Genomic DNA, 18892 nt, shown 5'->3' with positions numbered 1-18892 from the left:
AGGATGCCAGTGTTGAACAGTTTTCTGTACTCTTGAAGATGCTTTGTTTCCCTTGCCATTTCCCCCCCATCCTTCCTTCGCCTGTTCTCCAGATAGAGTTGCCTCAGGTGTGGAGGGCAGCACCAACCCTGAGAAATGCAATCCATTTCTAACAAGATAAAGCCTTGAAAAAAGCAGCAAAAGCCAATGACCCAGAGTAGATCAATGAGCACTTGAAGAGGAAGCAGCATGTCACCATGAACCTGGTGAAGAATGAGCCTCTGAAAAATCAACTGCCTTCGTCCGCTGTGTGCTAGAACTTTTTTCTCAGTCATACAGTTTTGAAATAAGTTCTTTAATTTTTAGCTGAGGAAGTGAATTCCTGGACAAAGTTGATGACCCCTTTTCACTTCTCAAAACTATTCCAGGTCAAGGCTGATGGCCCTAAATACACAGCTCTGGCTTTTCCATGCCTCAACTAACTTTGATGCAGTTTGTATATTTTTACCAATGGCAATACTTCATTGATATTATACAAAGCCACTTGCAAGTTGGTTTGCTTTCGACTTGTATTCCTGGTTTAGTATCTTGCATTTAATAGAAAATGAATATCTCATTTATCATTTGAGATTCTAACAAAGATCTCTGTAATAACTAGCCATGGTGACCAAGCTGACTGAACAAATTACATCCAATTGATGTAAGGGAGAATTTCTATGTATAACTCCACATTATGTGCATAGACTGCATTTGTAGGAATCCTGTATGTGTGTATCCTCTCATCATTTGGCTCTTGCTTTATTCCAGAGATTCATTCCAGTACATGTTGGAAGCCACAAAATCATTGCGTCAGAAGCAGGGGGAAGGGCCAATGACGTATTTGAATAAAGGACAGTTTTATTCCATAACACTCAGGGAAACTGGAGCCAATAAGTGCCTTCGCCATCCAATCAGCAAAGTGAGGGTAAGCTGCTCTGATTCTCTTTGGCTTTTAGGCAATTGATGTGAACTCACCTTGTTCTTTATGCATAAGGTAATTTGACGGTGGCTGTATAATGGACCATTGCACTCTTGGGATGAGGAGAATTCAGATTGTAAACAAAGTGCGAGAAACATTCAGTGGGTCCAGCAGTATCTGCAAAGAGAGAAGCTGAATTAATGTTCAGAAGTGCAATGTGATTCTGATTTCTGTGAAGAGATGCCAGCCTGGAGTGTATATGAATGACTGACTGTAGAATGTGAATGGGATTGGACTCTGCTCTGAAGTCGACTAGGCCTCTGACACTCACTTCAGTTGCTCAAATAATTCACTTTTTTCAAAGTTGAAAATGAATTAGTAGCCTTCAGAGTGCAAAGATTAATGATTGCATGGTCATTATTAATTGTTCTGCTTCTGCTGCTGGCTTTGAAATTTTAATTATTTTTATGGAGACTGGTGTGAGTCGTTTACAATGACTTGTTTGGTCATATGACATGGTTCTAAGTTTATCCCCAAGGATGAGGTAGCTGCCATCTTGAACAACCTTTCGAAATTGGAATTTCCCTCATCACTCCCCCTCACTTACATCCTCAACCAATCTCCCTTGCTTCCTGAAAAAGGACTTAACCCAGGGGCATCAGTGATAGTCAACTATCTTAGCTGCATGGTGTTATAATAGTCACTTGATGCCTGGGTAACAATCACTACACAGGGAGCGCTCTCCAGTCCTCTTCATTCGGCAAGTCTAATGTTCAGTCATCTGCGCTGGAGGATGGATCATGAAACCGATCTTCACCGTAGCCCATATGTTAACTCTTTTGTGACCATTACCTCATAAGCAAATGGCACCATAGTCATGGAGCTGAACAGCATGGAAACAGATCCGTCAGTCCAACCTGTCCTTGCCAACCAGATATCCCAACCTAATCTAGTCCCATTTGCCAGCACTTGGCCTTTATCCTTCCAAACCCTTTTCATTTATCCATCCAGATGACTTTTAAATGTTGCAATTGTACCAGCTCCACCACTTCCTCTGGCAACTCATTCCATCACGCACCACCCTCTGCATGAAAAAGTTGCCCCTTAGGTCCCTTTTATTTTTTCCCCCTTTCATCACACATCAATGCTCTCTAGTTCTGGACCTCCCCACACCAGGAAAAAGACTTTGACTATTTATCCTATCCACGCCTCTCATGATTTTATAAACCTGTGTGAGGTCACCCCTCAGCCTTCAATACTTCAGGGAAAATGAAGGTCTATTAGGCCTCTTCCTATAGCTCAAGTCCTCCAACCTTGGCAACATCTTTGTAAATCTTTTCTGAACCCTTTCAAGTTTCACAACATCCTTCCGATAGAAAGGAGACCAGAATTTCACACAATATTCCAAAAGTGGCCTAACCAACGCCGTGTATAGCCACAACATGACCTCCCAACTCCCGTACTCAATACTCTGACCAAGAAAGGAAAGCATATGAAATCCCGTCCTTCACTATCCTATCTACCTGCAACTCTACTTTCAAGGAGCTATGAACATGTACTCCAAGGTCTCTTTGTTCAGCAACACTCCCTAGGATCTTACCATTAAGTGTATAAGTCCTGCTAAGATTTGCTTTCTCAAAATGCAGCGCCTCACATTTATCTAAATTAAACTCCATCTGCCACTCCTCAGCCCATTGGCCCATCTGATCAAGTTCCCATTGTAATCTGAGGTAACCTTCTTCGCTGTCCACTACACCTCCAATTTTGGTCTCAGCTGCAAATTTACTAACTGTATCTCCTATGTTCATATCCAAACCACTCATTTATGTCCACCTCTTTGTATTGGACTACTTTTCTGACTTGGCAATCATTTCATTTCAGTCTAGTGTCTTCCACATGGATGAAGTGACTCAACAGTGTATTCTTTCATGGCCACCACAACAAGGCCCACCCCCAACCCACCAATACGTCCAATCCCAGATATAAACATTGCTGGCCCACATTGACTAGCCAACTTTGAACAGACCACAAATTGAAACAACAAACTTTCAGTGCAGGTTTGAAAGGAAATGTATCAGGAGCAGGCAGGTGGGACTGGTTTAGGATTATGTTCAGCATGGACTGGTTGAACCAAAGGTGATGTGTGATTCAATGACTCTAATTTAGTACAATCCTATTGTAATTCACCAAAGAGAGATCTTGACCCCATATACTTAGTGTGTCAGCCTGGGCCAGGTGCTCACTTTCAGAAGAATGTACACTCAAGTTTCACTCAATCTCTAGGCTGACACTGCCAAGTACAGCACTGTCTGGCCCTGTGCTACAGTGGCCAATGAGATACTAAACTTAAGCCTTCCTACCTTTATCACGATCAGCACAGACATGGTGGGCCGAAGGGCCTGTTCATCTGCTGTACTGTTCTATGTTCTCTGGCAACTGAAGAAGATCTCATGCTACTATCTTGAAGAAGAGCTGGTTCTCCTGTACCCCTGACTGATATTTATTTATTGATCAACCTCACTTTAACCATGATCCAGATGATCTGCCCATGATTGTATTGCTGTTCATGAGACCTTGTTACTTGAAAACTCTCTTCATACTACTTACATTAGAAGTACTTCAAAATGTATTTATCTGGAATCAAAAGCACCTTGAAGAGAACTGAAGTTGTAAAGAAAAAACACCAAAAAAAAAAGATTTCGCTTTTGTGACAAATTGACCAAAATGACTCAGACTTGAGCAATTTTTTCAATTTCATCATTGAAAAAAAGAAACCAATTTAGAAAAGGCACAATAGTTTCATTCAAAGTGGGTATAATTCAATGGACATCATTTGCATTTGTTGAACAGAATCTCAAAACCAAAATCACTTCCATAGGCTATAAGGTCAGTGTGTTGTAAACCGGTAACTAACTGTTTTCACAGAGAGATTGTATCTCCACTTACTCATTGTCAACCTCAAATACAGTCAGAGCCATGCTTCTGAGGTTTGAAGTTGTATACAGTAGAAAGAAGCTGAAAAATGTGTTGCTGGAAAAGCGCAGCAGGTCAGGCAGCATTAAAGGAGCAGGAGAATTGACGTTTCGGGCATAAGCCCTTCTTCAGGAATGAGGAGGGTGTGCCAAGCAGGCTAAGATAAAAGGTAGGGAGGAGGGACTTGAGGGAGGCGCGTTGGGAATGCGATAGGTGGAAGGAGGTTAAGGAGAGGGGGTGAAGGCGGGGAGGTCAGGAAGAAGATTGCAGGTCAAGAAGGCGGTGCTGAGTCCGAGGGTTGGGACTGAGGAAAGGTGGGGGGAGGGGAAATGAGGATAAATCTGCATTCATCCCTTGTGGTTGGAAGGTTCCAAAGCAGAAGATGAGGCGCTCTTCCTCCAGGCGTTGTGTTGCCATGGTCTGGCGATGAAGGAGGCCAAGAACATGCATGTCCTTGGTGGAGTGGGAGGGGGAGTTGAAGTGTTCAGCCACGGGGCGGTTGGGTTGGTTGGTGCAGGTGTCCCAGAGGTGTTCTCTGAAACGTTCCGCAAGTTGGCGGCCTGTCTCCCTAATGTATAGGAAGCTACATCAGGTGCAGCAGATGCAGTAAATTATGTGTGTGGAGGTGCATGTGAATATGTGCAGGTAGAAACGGGCGGTGCAGGGTCCCACATAGTCCCACAACCCCACACCGCCCGTTTCTACCTCCTGCCTAAAATCCGCAAACCTAACTGCCCTGGCCGATCCATTGTCTCAGCCTGCTCCTGCCCCACCGAACTCATCTCTGCATACCTTGACACGGTCCTGTCCCCCTTGGTCCAAGAACTCCACATCTACGTTCGGGACACCACCCATGCCCTCCACGTCTTCCATGATTTTCGCTTCCCCAGCCCCCAATGCCTTACCTTCACCATGGACATCCAGTCCCTATACACCTCCATCCCCCATCACGAAGGCCTCAAAGCCCTCCGCTTCTTCCTTTCCCACCGAACCAATCAGTACCCTTCCACTGACACCTTCCTTCGACCGACTGACTGAACTGGTCCTCACTCTGAACAACTTCCTTTCCAATCTTTCCACTTTCTCCAAACCAAAGGAGTAGCCATGCACCCACATGGGCCCCAGCTACACCTGCCTCTTCGTCAGTTTTGTGGAACAGTCCATCTTCCGCAGCTACATTGGCAGCACCCCCCACCTTTTCCTCCGCTACATCGATGATTGTATCGGCACGACCTCGTGCTCCCACGAGGAGGTTGAACAGTTCATCCACTTTACTGACACCTTCCATCCCAACCTCAAATTTATCTGGACTGTCTCAGACTCCTCCCTCCCCTTCCTAGAGCTCCCCATTTCTATCTCGGACGACCGACTCAACACGGACATTTATTATAAACCGATTGACTCCCACAGCTACCTAGATTACACCTCCTCCCATCCTGCCCGCTGTAAAAATGCCATCCCAAATTCCCAATTCCTTTGCCTCCGCTGCATCTGCTCCCAGGAGGACCAATTCCAATACAGAGCAACCCAGATGGCCGCCTTCTTCAAAGACCGCAATTTCCCCTCAGACGTGGTTGACGATGCTATCCACCACATCTCTTCCACTTCCCGCTCCTCTGCCCTTGAACCCCACCCCTCCAACCAGGACAGAACCCCAATGGTCCTCACCTACCACCCCACTAACCTCCAGATACATCATATCATTCTTCGTCATGTCTGCCACCTCCAAACAGACCCCACCACCAAGGATATATTTCCCTCCCCTCCCCTATCAGCGTTCCGAAAAGACCACTCCATCCGCGACTCCCTCGTCAGGTCCACAGCCCCCCACCAACCCAACCTCCACTCCCAGCACCTTCCCCTGCAACCGCAAGAAGTGCAAAACTTGCACCAACACCTCCCTCCTCACTTCCCTCCAAGGTCCCAAGGGATCCTTCCATATCCATTACAAATTCACCTGCACCTCCACCCACGTCATTTACTGCGTCCGCTGCACCCGATCTGGCCTCCTATACATTGGGGAGACAGGCCTCCTACTTGCGGAACGTTTCAGAGAACACCTCTGGACATCCGCACCAACCAACCCAACCGTCCCGTGGCTGAACACTTTAACTCCCCCTCACACTCCACCAAGGACATGCAGGTCCTTGGACTCCTTCATCGCCAGACCATGGCAACACGACGCCTGGAGGAAGAGCGCCTCATCTTCCGCTTAGTAACCGTCCAACCACAAGGGATGAATGCAGATTTATCCACCTTCCTCATTTCCTCAGTCCCAACCCTCGGACTCAGCATCACCTTCTTGACCTGCAATCTTCTTCCTGTCCTCTCCGCTTCCACCCACTCTCCGGCCGATCACCCTCACTTTAACCTCCTTCCACCTATCGCATTCCCAACAACCCTCCCCCAAGTCCCTCCTCCCTACCTTTTTTATCTTACCCTGCTTGGCACACCCTCCTCATTCCTGAAGAAGGGCTTATGCCCGAAACGTAGATTCACCTGCTCCTTTGATGCTGCCTGACCTGCTGCGCTTTTCCAGCAACACATTTTTCAGGTCTGATCTCCAGCATCTGCAGCCTTCACTTTCTCCTACAGTAGAAAGAAGAAGAGTAATCCAGTTGACGGCCTCAGTAGCACTGAGAGAGAGAGATCTGCCTTCAAAATACAGCCAAGACTTGCTTCTGTGCTGATTAGCAGACGCCATACAATGTAACACAAGCTGGGGAATCTAGGAAAGCCCTTCTCTGAAGCTTAGGAATGCGGAGAGCTGGACCATTTCCAAAGTTGAAAAAAAACTTCGCTGTGCTCAATAATTTTTACTGTTCAAATGCTTTTTTTGTTTAAAAGTGCTCTAACTTGTCTCAAGTTTGCTCATTTCTCCACACCCATGTTCAATCTAAAATATTCACTTTTCACCTCTGTCTCTCTCTGTTTCCATTCCATTCCCAGCTTCAGTTACACAATTTGAGGTAGGGTTTATCTCTATCCTTTTAGAATTGTGAAAATGTCAGTAATTACCTTTTCTCCAATGGCAACATTTCCCAGCAATCCCAGTTACGTTTGATGTCTGGAATTTCTGGAATTTGTTTATTTGCCTGACCTGTAACATTCAGCCACCTTGAACGTAAAATTAATATTCACCATAATTCTCCTCTCCAAAGGCCCCATGTTCCCAGGCGATATTATTTTGTAAGTAATTAGTTTACAGTTCTCTAAATGTGGTCAAAATTGAGACCAACCCTCCCAGGTACATACAGTTTCATAAAATGTTTTAGCTCTCTTGTCCACATTTACAATAGCACATTGGAAAATATTTAAAATTCTGTGTGATGTTTTGAAAACGTTGCGAGAAATATCAGTACGGTGGAATATTTTCTACTTTAAGTATAGTCATAGAGTTTTACAGCGTGATAAGATGCCTTTCAAGCCATTGTGTCTGCCTCAGCGATCAAACTCCTCTCTGCCCTCAGCCTATCTTTCAGCATTTGGCCCATAGCCTTCTGTGCTATGACATTTTAAGTGTCCGTCTAAATACTACCCTCTACCACTTATCAGAAGTTAAAAATGTTTTCCTCAAATTCCCTGGGTTTGATTCCACCCTCCAGCAACTGTGCCAACTCCACACAGACATTCTTCCCAAGCCTGTGTGGGTTTCATCCAGATGCTCTGGTTTCTTCCCACAGTCCAAAGATGTGCAGGTTAAGTGGATTGACCATGCTGAATTGCCCAGAGTGTGCAGGGATGTGCAGGCTAGGAGAGTTAGCCATGGGGAATGCAGGGTTACAATGATAGGATAAGGGGTATGAGTCTGGGTGAAATGCTGTTCAGAGGGTTGGTGTAGACTGCTTCCACACTGTAAGGTTTCTATGATTCTGTTCAATGAATTGAGAACTGAACCCAGTGTGTATGTTTCCTGAGCAGAGTAGACTATGCCACATTTGGCTAGTTGAGAACAAAGGAGGGAGTACTCTGTGGGAAACATAAAAGCATGGAACTGAAGAGCTGCAGCCATGCCCATGTGAGAGACTTCTGCTCACAGTACTCCTTCTCACTTGCTGTTTGACAAGTGATTTCTAGCTCTAGTTTGTCCGCCCCTGTTGATCTTGATTTGCACTTCCTCACTGTCAGCTTTGATTATCATGAGGGAGCCGCTAATGCAGCTGTACTGTGCTACTCTGATGAGCAGTGAGAAGAGCAGCACTAGCTGCCATCTTCTGTAGACCGTGCTGTTCCAGAGGGCAGAAAGGATGGATACAGAGATCCAGCTTAAAGGAAATGAGACCTTCAAGACAGGTTCCACATACACATGTGGTAGCTCTCACATTTGTGAGTACTAGTGCTTCAGGAGTCTCCAGCTATCATATCTTGGCACTGATTGTGTTGCTGGGTTTTTTAAGCTAGACATCATTGAAAGATTTCTTTTTTTTCCACTCTCATAGACTTCTGCACACTCTTCTCCTCTGAGGATGGAGCAGAGAGTTATAATTTTGAAGAATGAATTGTCTGAAGGTTAGGGAAGGACATTTGTGGAACATGACTGGGGCATACTGTGAGGTGGTTGTTTTTTACATGGACACATGAATCATATAATCATAGAAGAATCTTGGAATCCCTACAATGTGAAGTAGGTCATTCTGCCCATTGAGTCCACACTGACCCTCTGAAGACCATCCCACTCCATCCTTGTAACTCTGCATTCCCCATGGCCAGTCCACCTAGCCTGGACATCCCTGGATGGCCAATCACATCTTTGGACTTTGAACTTGAGATAACTTGAAAGGGAGGAATGAGCAGAACTACAAGGCCTGTTGGTCTGAGGAGTGTTGTACAAGAAACAAAATCCTAGAAAGTCAGAATGTGAGACTAATTGCCTGAAAATGTTACGTCACTGATCTTCCCTGCTCTCCTGAAGTCCTTATACCTTTTTGAACCTCTGTACTGAGGTTAGAGGGACCACATTACTCCTGCTCATTGTCTTGGTCACCTTGATCCAAACCTTATGGCTTCCTCTTCTTGTCCCTGGGGAAGTATCAATTCAGTTTAGACTCTCTGATCTCACAGCAGGACCTCCAGTTAAGAGTCTGAGATTCAGGGGTAGCCTTCCCAAGTCTCCTTTCCGTTCCTGTGATTGCTGAAATATCAGAAATTGTTGAGAAATTCTGACCCCCGTCCGGGTCCCTTTAACTAACATCCTTTCCATTAATGATTTGCTGAGTAATTTGGCTGGCAAATTGAATTAAAGAGTAAGGGTAAAGTATGCTGAGAGAACAATGGGTTTCCCTCACCTCTATATGAAGGTCTGTCAGGATAAAGTGTCATCACATAAGAACAGAAGAAATAGGAGCAGGAGTAGGCCATCTGGCTCATTTAGCCTGCTTTGTCATTCAGCAAGATCATGGTTGGCCTCTTCATGGACTCAGCTCCACTCACCTGCCCACCGTCTAACCCTTCATTCCTTTATCCATCTAACTCTGCCTTAAAATCATGCAATGAGTTAGTCTCAACTGCTTCACTGGGCAGGGAATTCCACAGATTCATAACCCTTTGGGTGAAGAAGTTCCTTCTCAACTCAGTAAATGAATGTTGAATTGGATACCAAATCAAGTTTTCTAAGCGCTGTGCAATGATATTTTTAGAGTCAATCTGAAGATCACCATTATACATGTGCCATTTTCTTTCCATCCACAACCATCATTATGACCTTCCTATTTTGCAAGTCTATTTAATACAGTACGATATATTTGTACCCATTGGAACTCATATTGCCTGTGAACTTTTGGAAGGGTCACTGATTGTTATTTTGAAGAAAATGCTGCACAGCAACTAATGCATTCATAGACATTGTGTCGGGGTATTTGGTCTCTGGAGCAAGATTGCAGTGCTATCATGGAGCTGCACGTCACTCTGTATAAATACCACAGAGTGTGCAGAGTTAGGAAACACCTCACTTCTAACACTGAAAGAGCACCTGACCAGACTACACTAGAATTCCCTACTCTTTGGAAGGTACATCAAGAGTATGTGTACATGAAGAAGATAATCAAATTCTTATTAAATATAAGTCAGAGAGCTTGGTGCAGCTGTGATTACTATGAAGAGCAGTATTTCAAATTAATATATTATAAATAGTGTTACCTTTAAGTCTATGACACAAAAGAAACCTGCAGGTGCTGGAATCCAAAGAATGGTTATACCTGAAACATTGACTTCTCCACCTCCCTGGTGCTGCATGGTTTGCTGTGCTCTTCCGGCCTCCTGCTCGTCTACTTTAAAACCTAAGCCTGAGGATGGTCCTTGACTTCACCTTCTCCTCCAACAGTCTGTAACCACCCCAAATTAATAGGAAGACATTAATCCACATGATGTAACTCAACCCCAAATTATTTGATAGTGACATAGGGCTTGAAACCAACAGCTTTTTGTTTCTGCTTCATGGCTGAAATTAAACATTTGTTGAATCATTTGCTTACTGATACAATTATGTTCTTTTGCGTGAGAATAATCTTTTGTTGATGTGTACACTTGTCCTAAGTAAGTAATTATGTTAAATACTACTGTAACGTCAAAGGCATACATTAGACTCCAGTTTGTACCTTGTGTTGTTAACCAGGATATTGTATAAAATAGTAAATGCTGTGTTTTGTGTTATTTTTATTGAAAATGTCAGCTTTCTATGTTTTTATGGAACATAAGGTCTATGCAAATGATAAGTCATAGGCAAATAGACAACATGCAAAACATAATTTTAAAGGCAGATTCCTGTTGAAAGAGTAGATAAATGAGTAATGAGACTTTTAATTGCCGAGGACGAGAAATGGAATGGAAGGAATGCACAAATTATGTTCTTTAATAATCCTCCCTTTGCATTTTTTTTGGAAAATTTCACAGAATTAAATCTGTGTGTTTCCTGCTAGCAGTAAGGAACAGTAGCTGGGAATGGAGTAATTTTCTTCAGATTAGCAAACTATCAGAAGAATTTAGGGCCAGAAAAAAAATGATAAATCTAAGTGCTTTGTTGCTTATCATGAGGTAGCATGAATATAATCTGCATAATCCATTTCCCCAGAGTGTAATAATGGTGGTATTCAGTGAAGATAAGAACCGTGATGAGCAGTTGAGATATTGGAAATACTGGCATTCTCGACAGCACACTGCCAAACAAAGAGTCCTCGATATTGGTAAGTGACTACCTAAACGGTGCCTGCCTACTGCAGAATTATTCTCACAATTAAAACAGATATCTTGTCATTGAAAGTTTGCTTGTTAATTGCTAGACAAAATTTGATGTGATTTTTAAAATTCTGACCCAATGTGCTCATCCTAGTGTGGACCTTTATTCATTTTTGCAGTATGTTGGAGATAAAATTTTACCAGTCAATGAGGGAAAAAAAATGTCCAAATAAATGTGTTGTTCCAGGTCTAGACCCTTGCATTGAATATTTTCTTGAGCACTACAATGCTAGTCATTCTGTAAACCGTCTGTGGGGCTTCTGTATAGGACAAATCAATTTTACTCAAAGGCTTAACGATTAACCAGGTATGACCATTACCTTTCCATGTCATCTGAATTGTATATCTGTGCCTTTTGCACACATACACTTCAATTTGGTCAACTAAAATTACAGACCCATTAGCCTAACCTTGGTCGTGGGTAAGATCCTGAATCCATTGTGAAGGTTGAGATTTCTGAATACTTGGAAGTGTATGGTAAAATAGGGCAAAGTTAGCATGGTTTCATCAAGGGGAGGTCATGCCTGGCAAATCTGCTATAATTCTTTGAGGAAGTAACGAGCAGGTTAGGCCAAGGAGAGCCATTGGATGTTATCTACCTGGACTTCAAGAAGGCCTTTGATAAGGTGTCGCACAGGAGGCTACTGTGTAAGGTAAGTGCCAATGATGTTAGAGACAAGGTGCTAGCATGGATAAAAGCTTGGCTGTCTGGCAGTAAGCAAAGAGTGGGGATAAAAGGGTCCTTCTCAGGATGGCAGCCATTGGCAAATGGTATTCTGCAAGGCTCCGTGTTGGGACTACAACTTCTCACTTTATACATTAACGATTTAGATGAAGGAACTGAGGGCGTTCTGGCTAAGTTTGCCGATAATACAAAGATAGATAGAGGGACAGGTAGCATTGAGCAGGCAGGAACGCTGCAGAAGAATTTGGACAGGTTAGGAGAGTGGTCAAAGAAGTGGAAGATAGGGTACAACGTGGGAAAGTGTGAGGTCATGCACTTTGGTAGGAAGAATAGAGAAATGGATTATTTTCTAAATGGAGAGAAAAATTCAGAAATCTGAAGTGCAAAGAGACTTGGGAGTTCTAGTGCAGGATTTTCTCAAGGTAAACTTGTAGGTTGAGTCAGTAGTTAGGAAGGCAAATGCAATGATGGGATTTCTTTTCAGAGGACTTGAATATAAAAGCAGGGATGTAATTCTGAGGCTGTATAAGGTTCTGATCAGATCACATTTGGAGTATTGTATGCAGTTTTGGACTCCATATCTCAAGAAGGATGTACTGGCCCTGGAGTGATGGAGAGGAGGTTCACTAGAATGGTCCAAGGAATGAAAAGCTTAACATATGAGGAATGTTTGAGGACTCTTGTGTTTATACTCAGAGTTTTGAAGCATGAGGGGAAATCTAATTGAAGCATACAGAATAGCCTGGATAGAGTAGATGTTGGGAAGATGTTTCCATTGGTAGGAGAGACTCAGGCCCGAGGGCAGAGTCTTAGAGTAAAGGGAGACCTTTTAGAATGGAGATAAGGAGAACTTCATCAGCCAGAGCATGGTGAATCTATGGAATTTATTGCCACAGAAGGCTGTGGAGGCCAAGTCATTGAGTATATTTAAGATTGAGATAGATAGATTCTTGAGTATCAAGGATTAAGGGTTATCCTATGTCTTATGGTCTCATTTCTTTTAAGGCTAACTCAGAATGCACTTAGTGAGATTAGACCACATATGAATAAATAAGCTGCTTTACTTAACAGCTTAGTGAATGCCCAAAGCAACTGCTTTAATTAGATTGATGTGAAATAATCAGGAGGAGAAAATGAGCACTGCAGATGCTAGAGATCAGAGTCGAAAAGTGTGTTGCTGGAATAGCACAGCAGGTCAGGCAGCATCCAAGGAGCAGGAGAATTGACATTTCGGGCATAAGTCCTTCATCCAGAGTGTTCAGTGAAACAATCAGTGCCGTTTATCTTCATGTAGTAATAGAACATTTCTATTTGTGTTGTTATTACGTTATTTCAGATTTTTGACTGTTTTAATTAGTTTGAACTGAACGAGGATAATTTTCATTTGGAAAAAACAATCAGGCGAGTTATATAATTGGGGAGTTATCTCCTCTTCAAAGTTGAACATAGAACATTACAGTGCAGTACAGGCCCTTCGGCCCTCGATGTTACGCCGACCTGTCATACCAATCTGAAGCCCATCTAACCTACACTATTCCATGTACGTACATATGCTTGTCCAATGACGACTTAATTGTACTTAAAGTTGGCGAATCTACCACTGTTGCAAGCAAAGCATTCCATACCCTTACTACTCTGAGTAAAGAAACTACCTCTGACATCTGCCCTATATCTATCACCCCTCAATTTAAAGCTATGCCCCCCCACCCCATGTTTGCCGTCACCATACTTGGAAAAAGGCTCTCCCTGTCCACCCTATCTAACCCTCTGATTATCTTATTTGTCTCTATTAAGTCACCTCTCAACCTTCTTCTCTCCAATGAAAACAGCCTCAAGTCCCTCAGCCTTTCCTCATAAGACCTTCCCACCATACCAGCCAACATCCTAGTAAATCTCCTCTGCACCCATTCTAAAGCTTCCACATCCTTCTTATAATGCGGTGACCAGAACTGTACACGATACCCCTCACTGTACCCCTCACCAAAGCTTGTTAATTGCGACCTTTCAACAATCGTTCTTTGACACCCCTATATGCAGAATCTGCTTATCTGCTCACTGTGGTGAGATTGCCCGATGTCCCAACAATGACCATTGCCGTTATCTGACACCTCTTGGACTAAAGAGCTGTCGACTGACCAATTGACTGGCACCTTTCAGAGCTGGGCCTTTACCTCACCTCAAAGCAATTACCATGTTAAGTTGCTGCCAAGTGGGCATGGAGTATGGCATCCAGTTAAGTCTAGCCCTTTGTGTATGTTTAAAGCTGCATTTTTTTCTCCCAAAAATATGCTTCATTCACAACATTGGTCAAAATACATTACAAAACATTTCAACTTGAATTAAAAATTTGTGATAAAATTCAACTTATCACCAAATGGCACATTCTTCTCAACTCAATGGAGGTGAACTCATTTGTTGCCTTCAGTTTGAAATGGGTTGCCTGTGTTTTCCTTTTGTTTTTATCTGAGAACAGTAAGAGAAGGATCAGGGAATTTCCAACATGGTGGATGTTGATTCCAAAACAGGCTAATGTATTGCTTATTGTTTATTCTCTTAAGGGAAGGCCTCTGCTTTTTGCCTGGGTCCCTCTTTTACTTTAGTGCAACTTTCTCATCCAAGATTATCTGTTCATTTGATCTGAACAGGGAGAAGGGGTGTCAGTTTATTATCTGATGTGAAAGTTGGCGCCTTTAACAATGTTTGGCTGTGAACTGAGCTTGATTATATCTTAGTAAATAATATCCTTCACTCAGATGTAGGTAATCCTTGACTGTAGGTAATAAAGCCACACTCTGGCGCTGTGTCAGACTTTTAAATCTATTGGTTTGGGGGGGTGGGTGTGGGGATCTGTCATCATCTTGCAACTCCTATATTATTTAAAGAATTTATTCTTGAGTTGTGGATCATTCTGGCATGGCTATATTTACCATCCATTGTGTCAAAGATCTGTTGTTTCTAACCTTAGTGCTGTTTGTTAGTGATGTACGCAGTCATGGGACACAATTTTAACTCTATATGCCAAGATGAGTTTTGAGTGTGTTAAGTTTTGGGCAATATTACCAGCTCCCATGACAACAGTTAGATGATTTGGTATGGAGATGAAATAATTTGGCAGTGATAGGGAAGTATGTAAACAGGAAATGCTGACTGTCAGAACTTGTAGATTGAGAACTTCAGAAAGCTTTCACACTCACTTTCATTGTGTGTTTACTTACGTTGGTTTCCTCCTGCCAGTGGCATGGGTCATAATCATGAATGGTGAAAGAAGTTGGGATGGTGACTGGTAGATATGATTCTGTGTCAAACTTTTGCATGACCAGTCTATAGGATATCTCTCCTAAATTGGATACCAGTTCCTAGAGGCAGGAAGAGGGTTTTGACTGGTCTAAGGCGACCTGAGCTTGATACAATGTCTGGTTTGTTGCAAAATTTTGTGCTTTCATTCCTTAATAGCTGTCCTGAACATTTACATTGACCTGCTGCTATAGCTGACTGTACCAGAGATTAAGTCACAGTAGTTTTAGCATGAGGTGGCTTTGTCATGTCAGTAAAAATTTTATACACAAATTTTTATTGGAATGAGTATTCCAGAGGCAAAAAGTAGCTTTCAGTGTAAAACTGTAGTTAACTTGCGGCTAAATGGAACTTGTCAAGTTTCTATCACTCAGCCTTAACTGTAGTGAACTGCACACACTAGATTGATAAAGAGACTGAAGATTATATTCAATAATTTCTTGAAAATTTCAAGTGTAATTATAAATGGAAAGGAATGCGAACCTAGCTAGCAGCAGAGTATTCTGGAATGCACATGATAGGAGGGATGTGATTGCACAGGAGATTTACCAGAATGTTGCCTGAGCTGGAGAGTTTTAATTATGAAGCGAAATTGGATGGACCGAGGATGCTTTTCTTGGAGCAGAGGAGACTTGGGGGGATTTGGAGGTTGGGGTGTGGACTGGATGGTGGGATTGGGTTTGGGGATAGAGTACGGAGGTGGCTGAGATGTTTAAGATTATGAGGGGCATTAGCTTTGTAGACTGGAAGAGATTTTTGCCCTTGGTGGAAGGGGCAATGACCAGGGGCTGTAGATTTAATGTAAGGGGCGGGAGGTTTGGAGTGGATATGAGGAAAAATATTTTTACTCAGGATCATATGAATCTGGAACTCACTGTCTCTAAGGCTAGTAGAGCCAGAAACATACATAACATTTAAGTAGTAGCTAGATGCACACTTGCAATGGCAAGGCCTACAAGGCTTATGGGCTACCTAGTGAGTGTTGTCAAACAGAGGGACCTGGGATGCAGGTACATAGTTCCTTGGAAGTGGTGTTACAAGTAGACAGGGTGGTGAAGAAGGCATTTAGCATGCTTGCCTTCATCAGTCAGAGCACTGAGTACAAGAGTCGGGACATTGTGTTACAGCTGTACAGACATTGGTGAGGCCACATTCGAAGTACTGTGTACAATTCTGGTCAGTCTGCTTTAGAAAGGATTTTGTTAAACTGAAAAGTGTGTAAAAAAAACAAAAAAAATTTTACCAGCATGTTACCAAGACTGGGAGTTTGAGGGAGAGGCTGGATAGGCTGGCACTTCTTTCCCAAAGTTTAGGAGGCTGAGAAGTGACTTTTTATAGAGGTTTATAAAATCATGAAGGGCATGGATACAGTAACTAGACCAGGTCTTTACCTCAGGGGAGAGGAGTCCAAAACCAGAGGAAATAGGTTTAAGGTGAGAGGGGAAGAATTTAAAAGGGACTGGGGACGAATTTAAAAGGGACCAGGCACACTTTTTTCACAAAGAAAATGGTGCATATGTAGAGCAAGCTGCCAGAAGAAGTGGTAGAAGTGAACATTTAAAAGACATTTGGACATTTGTACAGGTACATGGATAGGAAAGGTTTAAAATGATATGGACCAAATGCAGCTAATTCAGAAGTTTAGGAAACCTGGTCGGCATGGATAGTTTGGGTTGAAGGGTCTGTTTCCATGCTGTACAACTGTAAGACTTTATGGGATTAGAGTAGTTAAGTTGTTATTTTTGATCAGCATAGATACAGTGCGCCAATGGCTGTTTTCTATGCTATAGATCTCTGACACCCATTCCATGAAGAATTTTTTTTTAAAAGTTAGATTAAATCTGTGCAGGCACATAGGATAAACATTGTGAATATTTACTGTGTATTCGCTTTCTGCACAGTGCGTTTTAACATGTTTAGGATGTTCATTTTTTGTTGATCAGTACCGAACTGGAGTTATTTGATTTGTGAGAAATTACATCCATAGATCAGAATATTTTTGATGCAGTGTAGCCTTGTAGCCTTGTTAAAAAGAGCAGCTCATTTTCATGGACATTCCTTTTCAGAAGTTCAGGTTCCTTCGCACTACAGTGAGTTCCTCAAAAGTGTATTTGTCTTTGCGAAAACATTTCTCTTTCAACTGGGGAAGAAACTAAAACGAGGCTGAAAACAAACAATTATCTTTTTGTTTGGGAAGAACTGTGCATGTCCTTCCTAACCACACTTATGATGTAAGCATGTGTTTCAACATGATTATTGAATCATGTGTTTGGTTTAGCTTTTCCTTTTTCCAAATGTATTTTCAAGAGGACATTGATTCTTTAGACGACTTTCACAAAATTGTATTCCTGAGTTTGTTATATTTTATGCCCTGGGGTTCTGGTGCTATGGAAATATGCTATTTTATACAGTACTGCGGGTGTGGTGTGCTGTTTCAGTGCCATTTTTGTGTATTGCTGTTAGTGAACTGTAGCCTGTGAATTTTCAAAGCCAACAGAAGGCAGATTTGGGTTCATGTAGGGGGTTAAAGACTCTAAAGGTGATGCTGTATTACAATCCCAGCATCATTGTGCTCCCTTGCAGGTTTCACTTGGGTATGTTGACCGTGAGAGCCCTCCACTTGCCACTTTGGAGCTGTTGGGAATGTAATTAGATTACACAAGCAGGTAATTGGCCTGGACAGCCAACAGGCTTGGTTCTCAAGCTGGCAGCCACCAACCCAGATCAACCAGGCAAGTGCACAGCAGCATGCTTCCTCAGATGAAACAAACAGCCAGACAAATCTTTGATCAATGACATTGAAACCACTTTGCCAGGGACCATCAGTTAAAATGATCATACCTTGAGTTTATATTGTCACTGGGATTGCTGTATTTAAAAAAAAAATCATACCTTAGTGATACAGGTACAACAACATGACTCCATTTGCTTTTCTACTGAAGTTAAGGCAGCTGTCATTTGCAGCAGACCGAGTACGTAATCACCTATTACATATTAAACGTGGTATGTTAAGCATGCAGTTCATTGTGAATCATCAAGTACTGGATGAACCTGTTATTCCCAATGAGCCTTTGCAATATTAATATTTGAGACACATAAAACTCGACAGGGTAGATGTTGAGATGATGTTCCCCACTCCTAGAGAAACTTAGAACCATTGAGCACAGTTTAAGAATAAGGCATCTCCCATTTGTGACTGAAAGAAGAAATTCTCTTCACCTCTGTCCTTTGACCCTCTTCCCCAGAGAACAGTAGATGTGTGGTCATTGAATATAATCCAAGCTCAGTTAGACAGAATATTTATTTACAAAATTGTTGTTCAGGATTACGGGAGGGAAGTAGAAAAGTGATTTTGAGATCACAGTTGGATTGATGGGCTAAATGGCCTACTCTTGCTCTTATTATTTATGTCCTTGTGTTTGTCTCATAATGTGGCACACCAGTCTGTTGCTTAATTGTGACAGCGTATCACCTTGCAAGGACAACTGCTCCACATGTTTCTGAAAATATTTCCCCTCAGTTGCAGTTTTCTTTCCCAGCAACGAAGGTTTAAAGTAAAAAAAAGTTTCAAATAAAAAAAATCACAATCTTATTTCATCATAACAAGATTAAATCTATTCATTTAATCGTAAATGTGTTGTCATAATGCCTGGATTAAATCTTTCAATGAAGGCCTAAGCATCTCTGAAAAGCCTGAGTTCATTACTTTGCCCAACTTTGTCACGTTGAGGCTGTATTTGAATTGTCCAGCCTGAGAAGTTCAGGATTTATCA

General features: G+C 42.5%; 1 protein-coding gene across 2 annotated transcripts in view; it reads left to right on the top strand.

The window, feature by feature from the left end:
- Positions 1 to 18892, top strand: part of grhl2b (grainyhead-like transcription factor 2b) — a 153088-nt gene that overhangs the window by 53095 nt on the left and 81101 nt on the right. For both annotated transcript variants that reach the window (XM_060823263.1, XM_060823264.1), the window contains 2 exons: positions 787 to 943; positions 10977 to 11088. In XM_060823263.1, the coding sequence (XP_060679246.1) occupies positions 787 to 943; positions 10977 to 11088 (269 nt within the window). The remainder of the gene's footprint in view (positions 1 to 786; positions 944 to 10976; positions 11089 to 18892) is intronic.

Source organism: Hemiscyllium ocellatum, chromosome 4 (assembly GCF_020745735.1).
Source record: "Hemiscyllium ocellatum isolate sHemOce1 chromosome 4, sHemOce1.pat.X.cur, whole genome shotgun sequence".
Taxonomy (NCBI): domain Eukaryota; kingdom Metazoa; phylum Chordata; class Chondrichthyes; order Orectolobiformes; family Hemiscylliidae; genus Hemiscyllium; species Hemiscyllium ocellatum.
The sequence above is the reverse complement of the archived record's forward strand: the minus strand, read 5'-3'. Positions and strand labels throughout refer to the sequence as shown.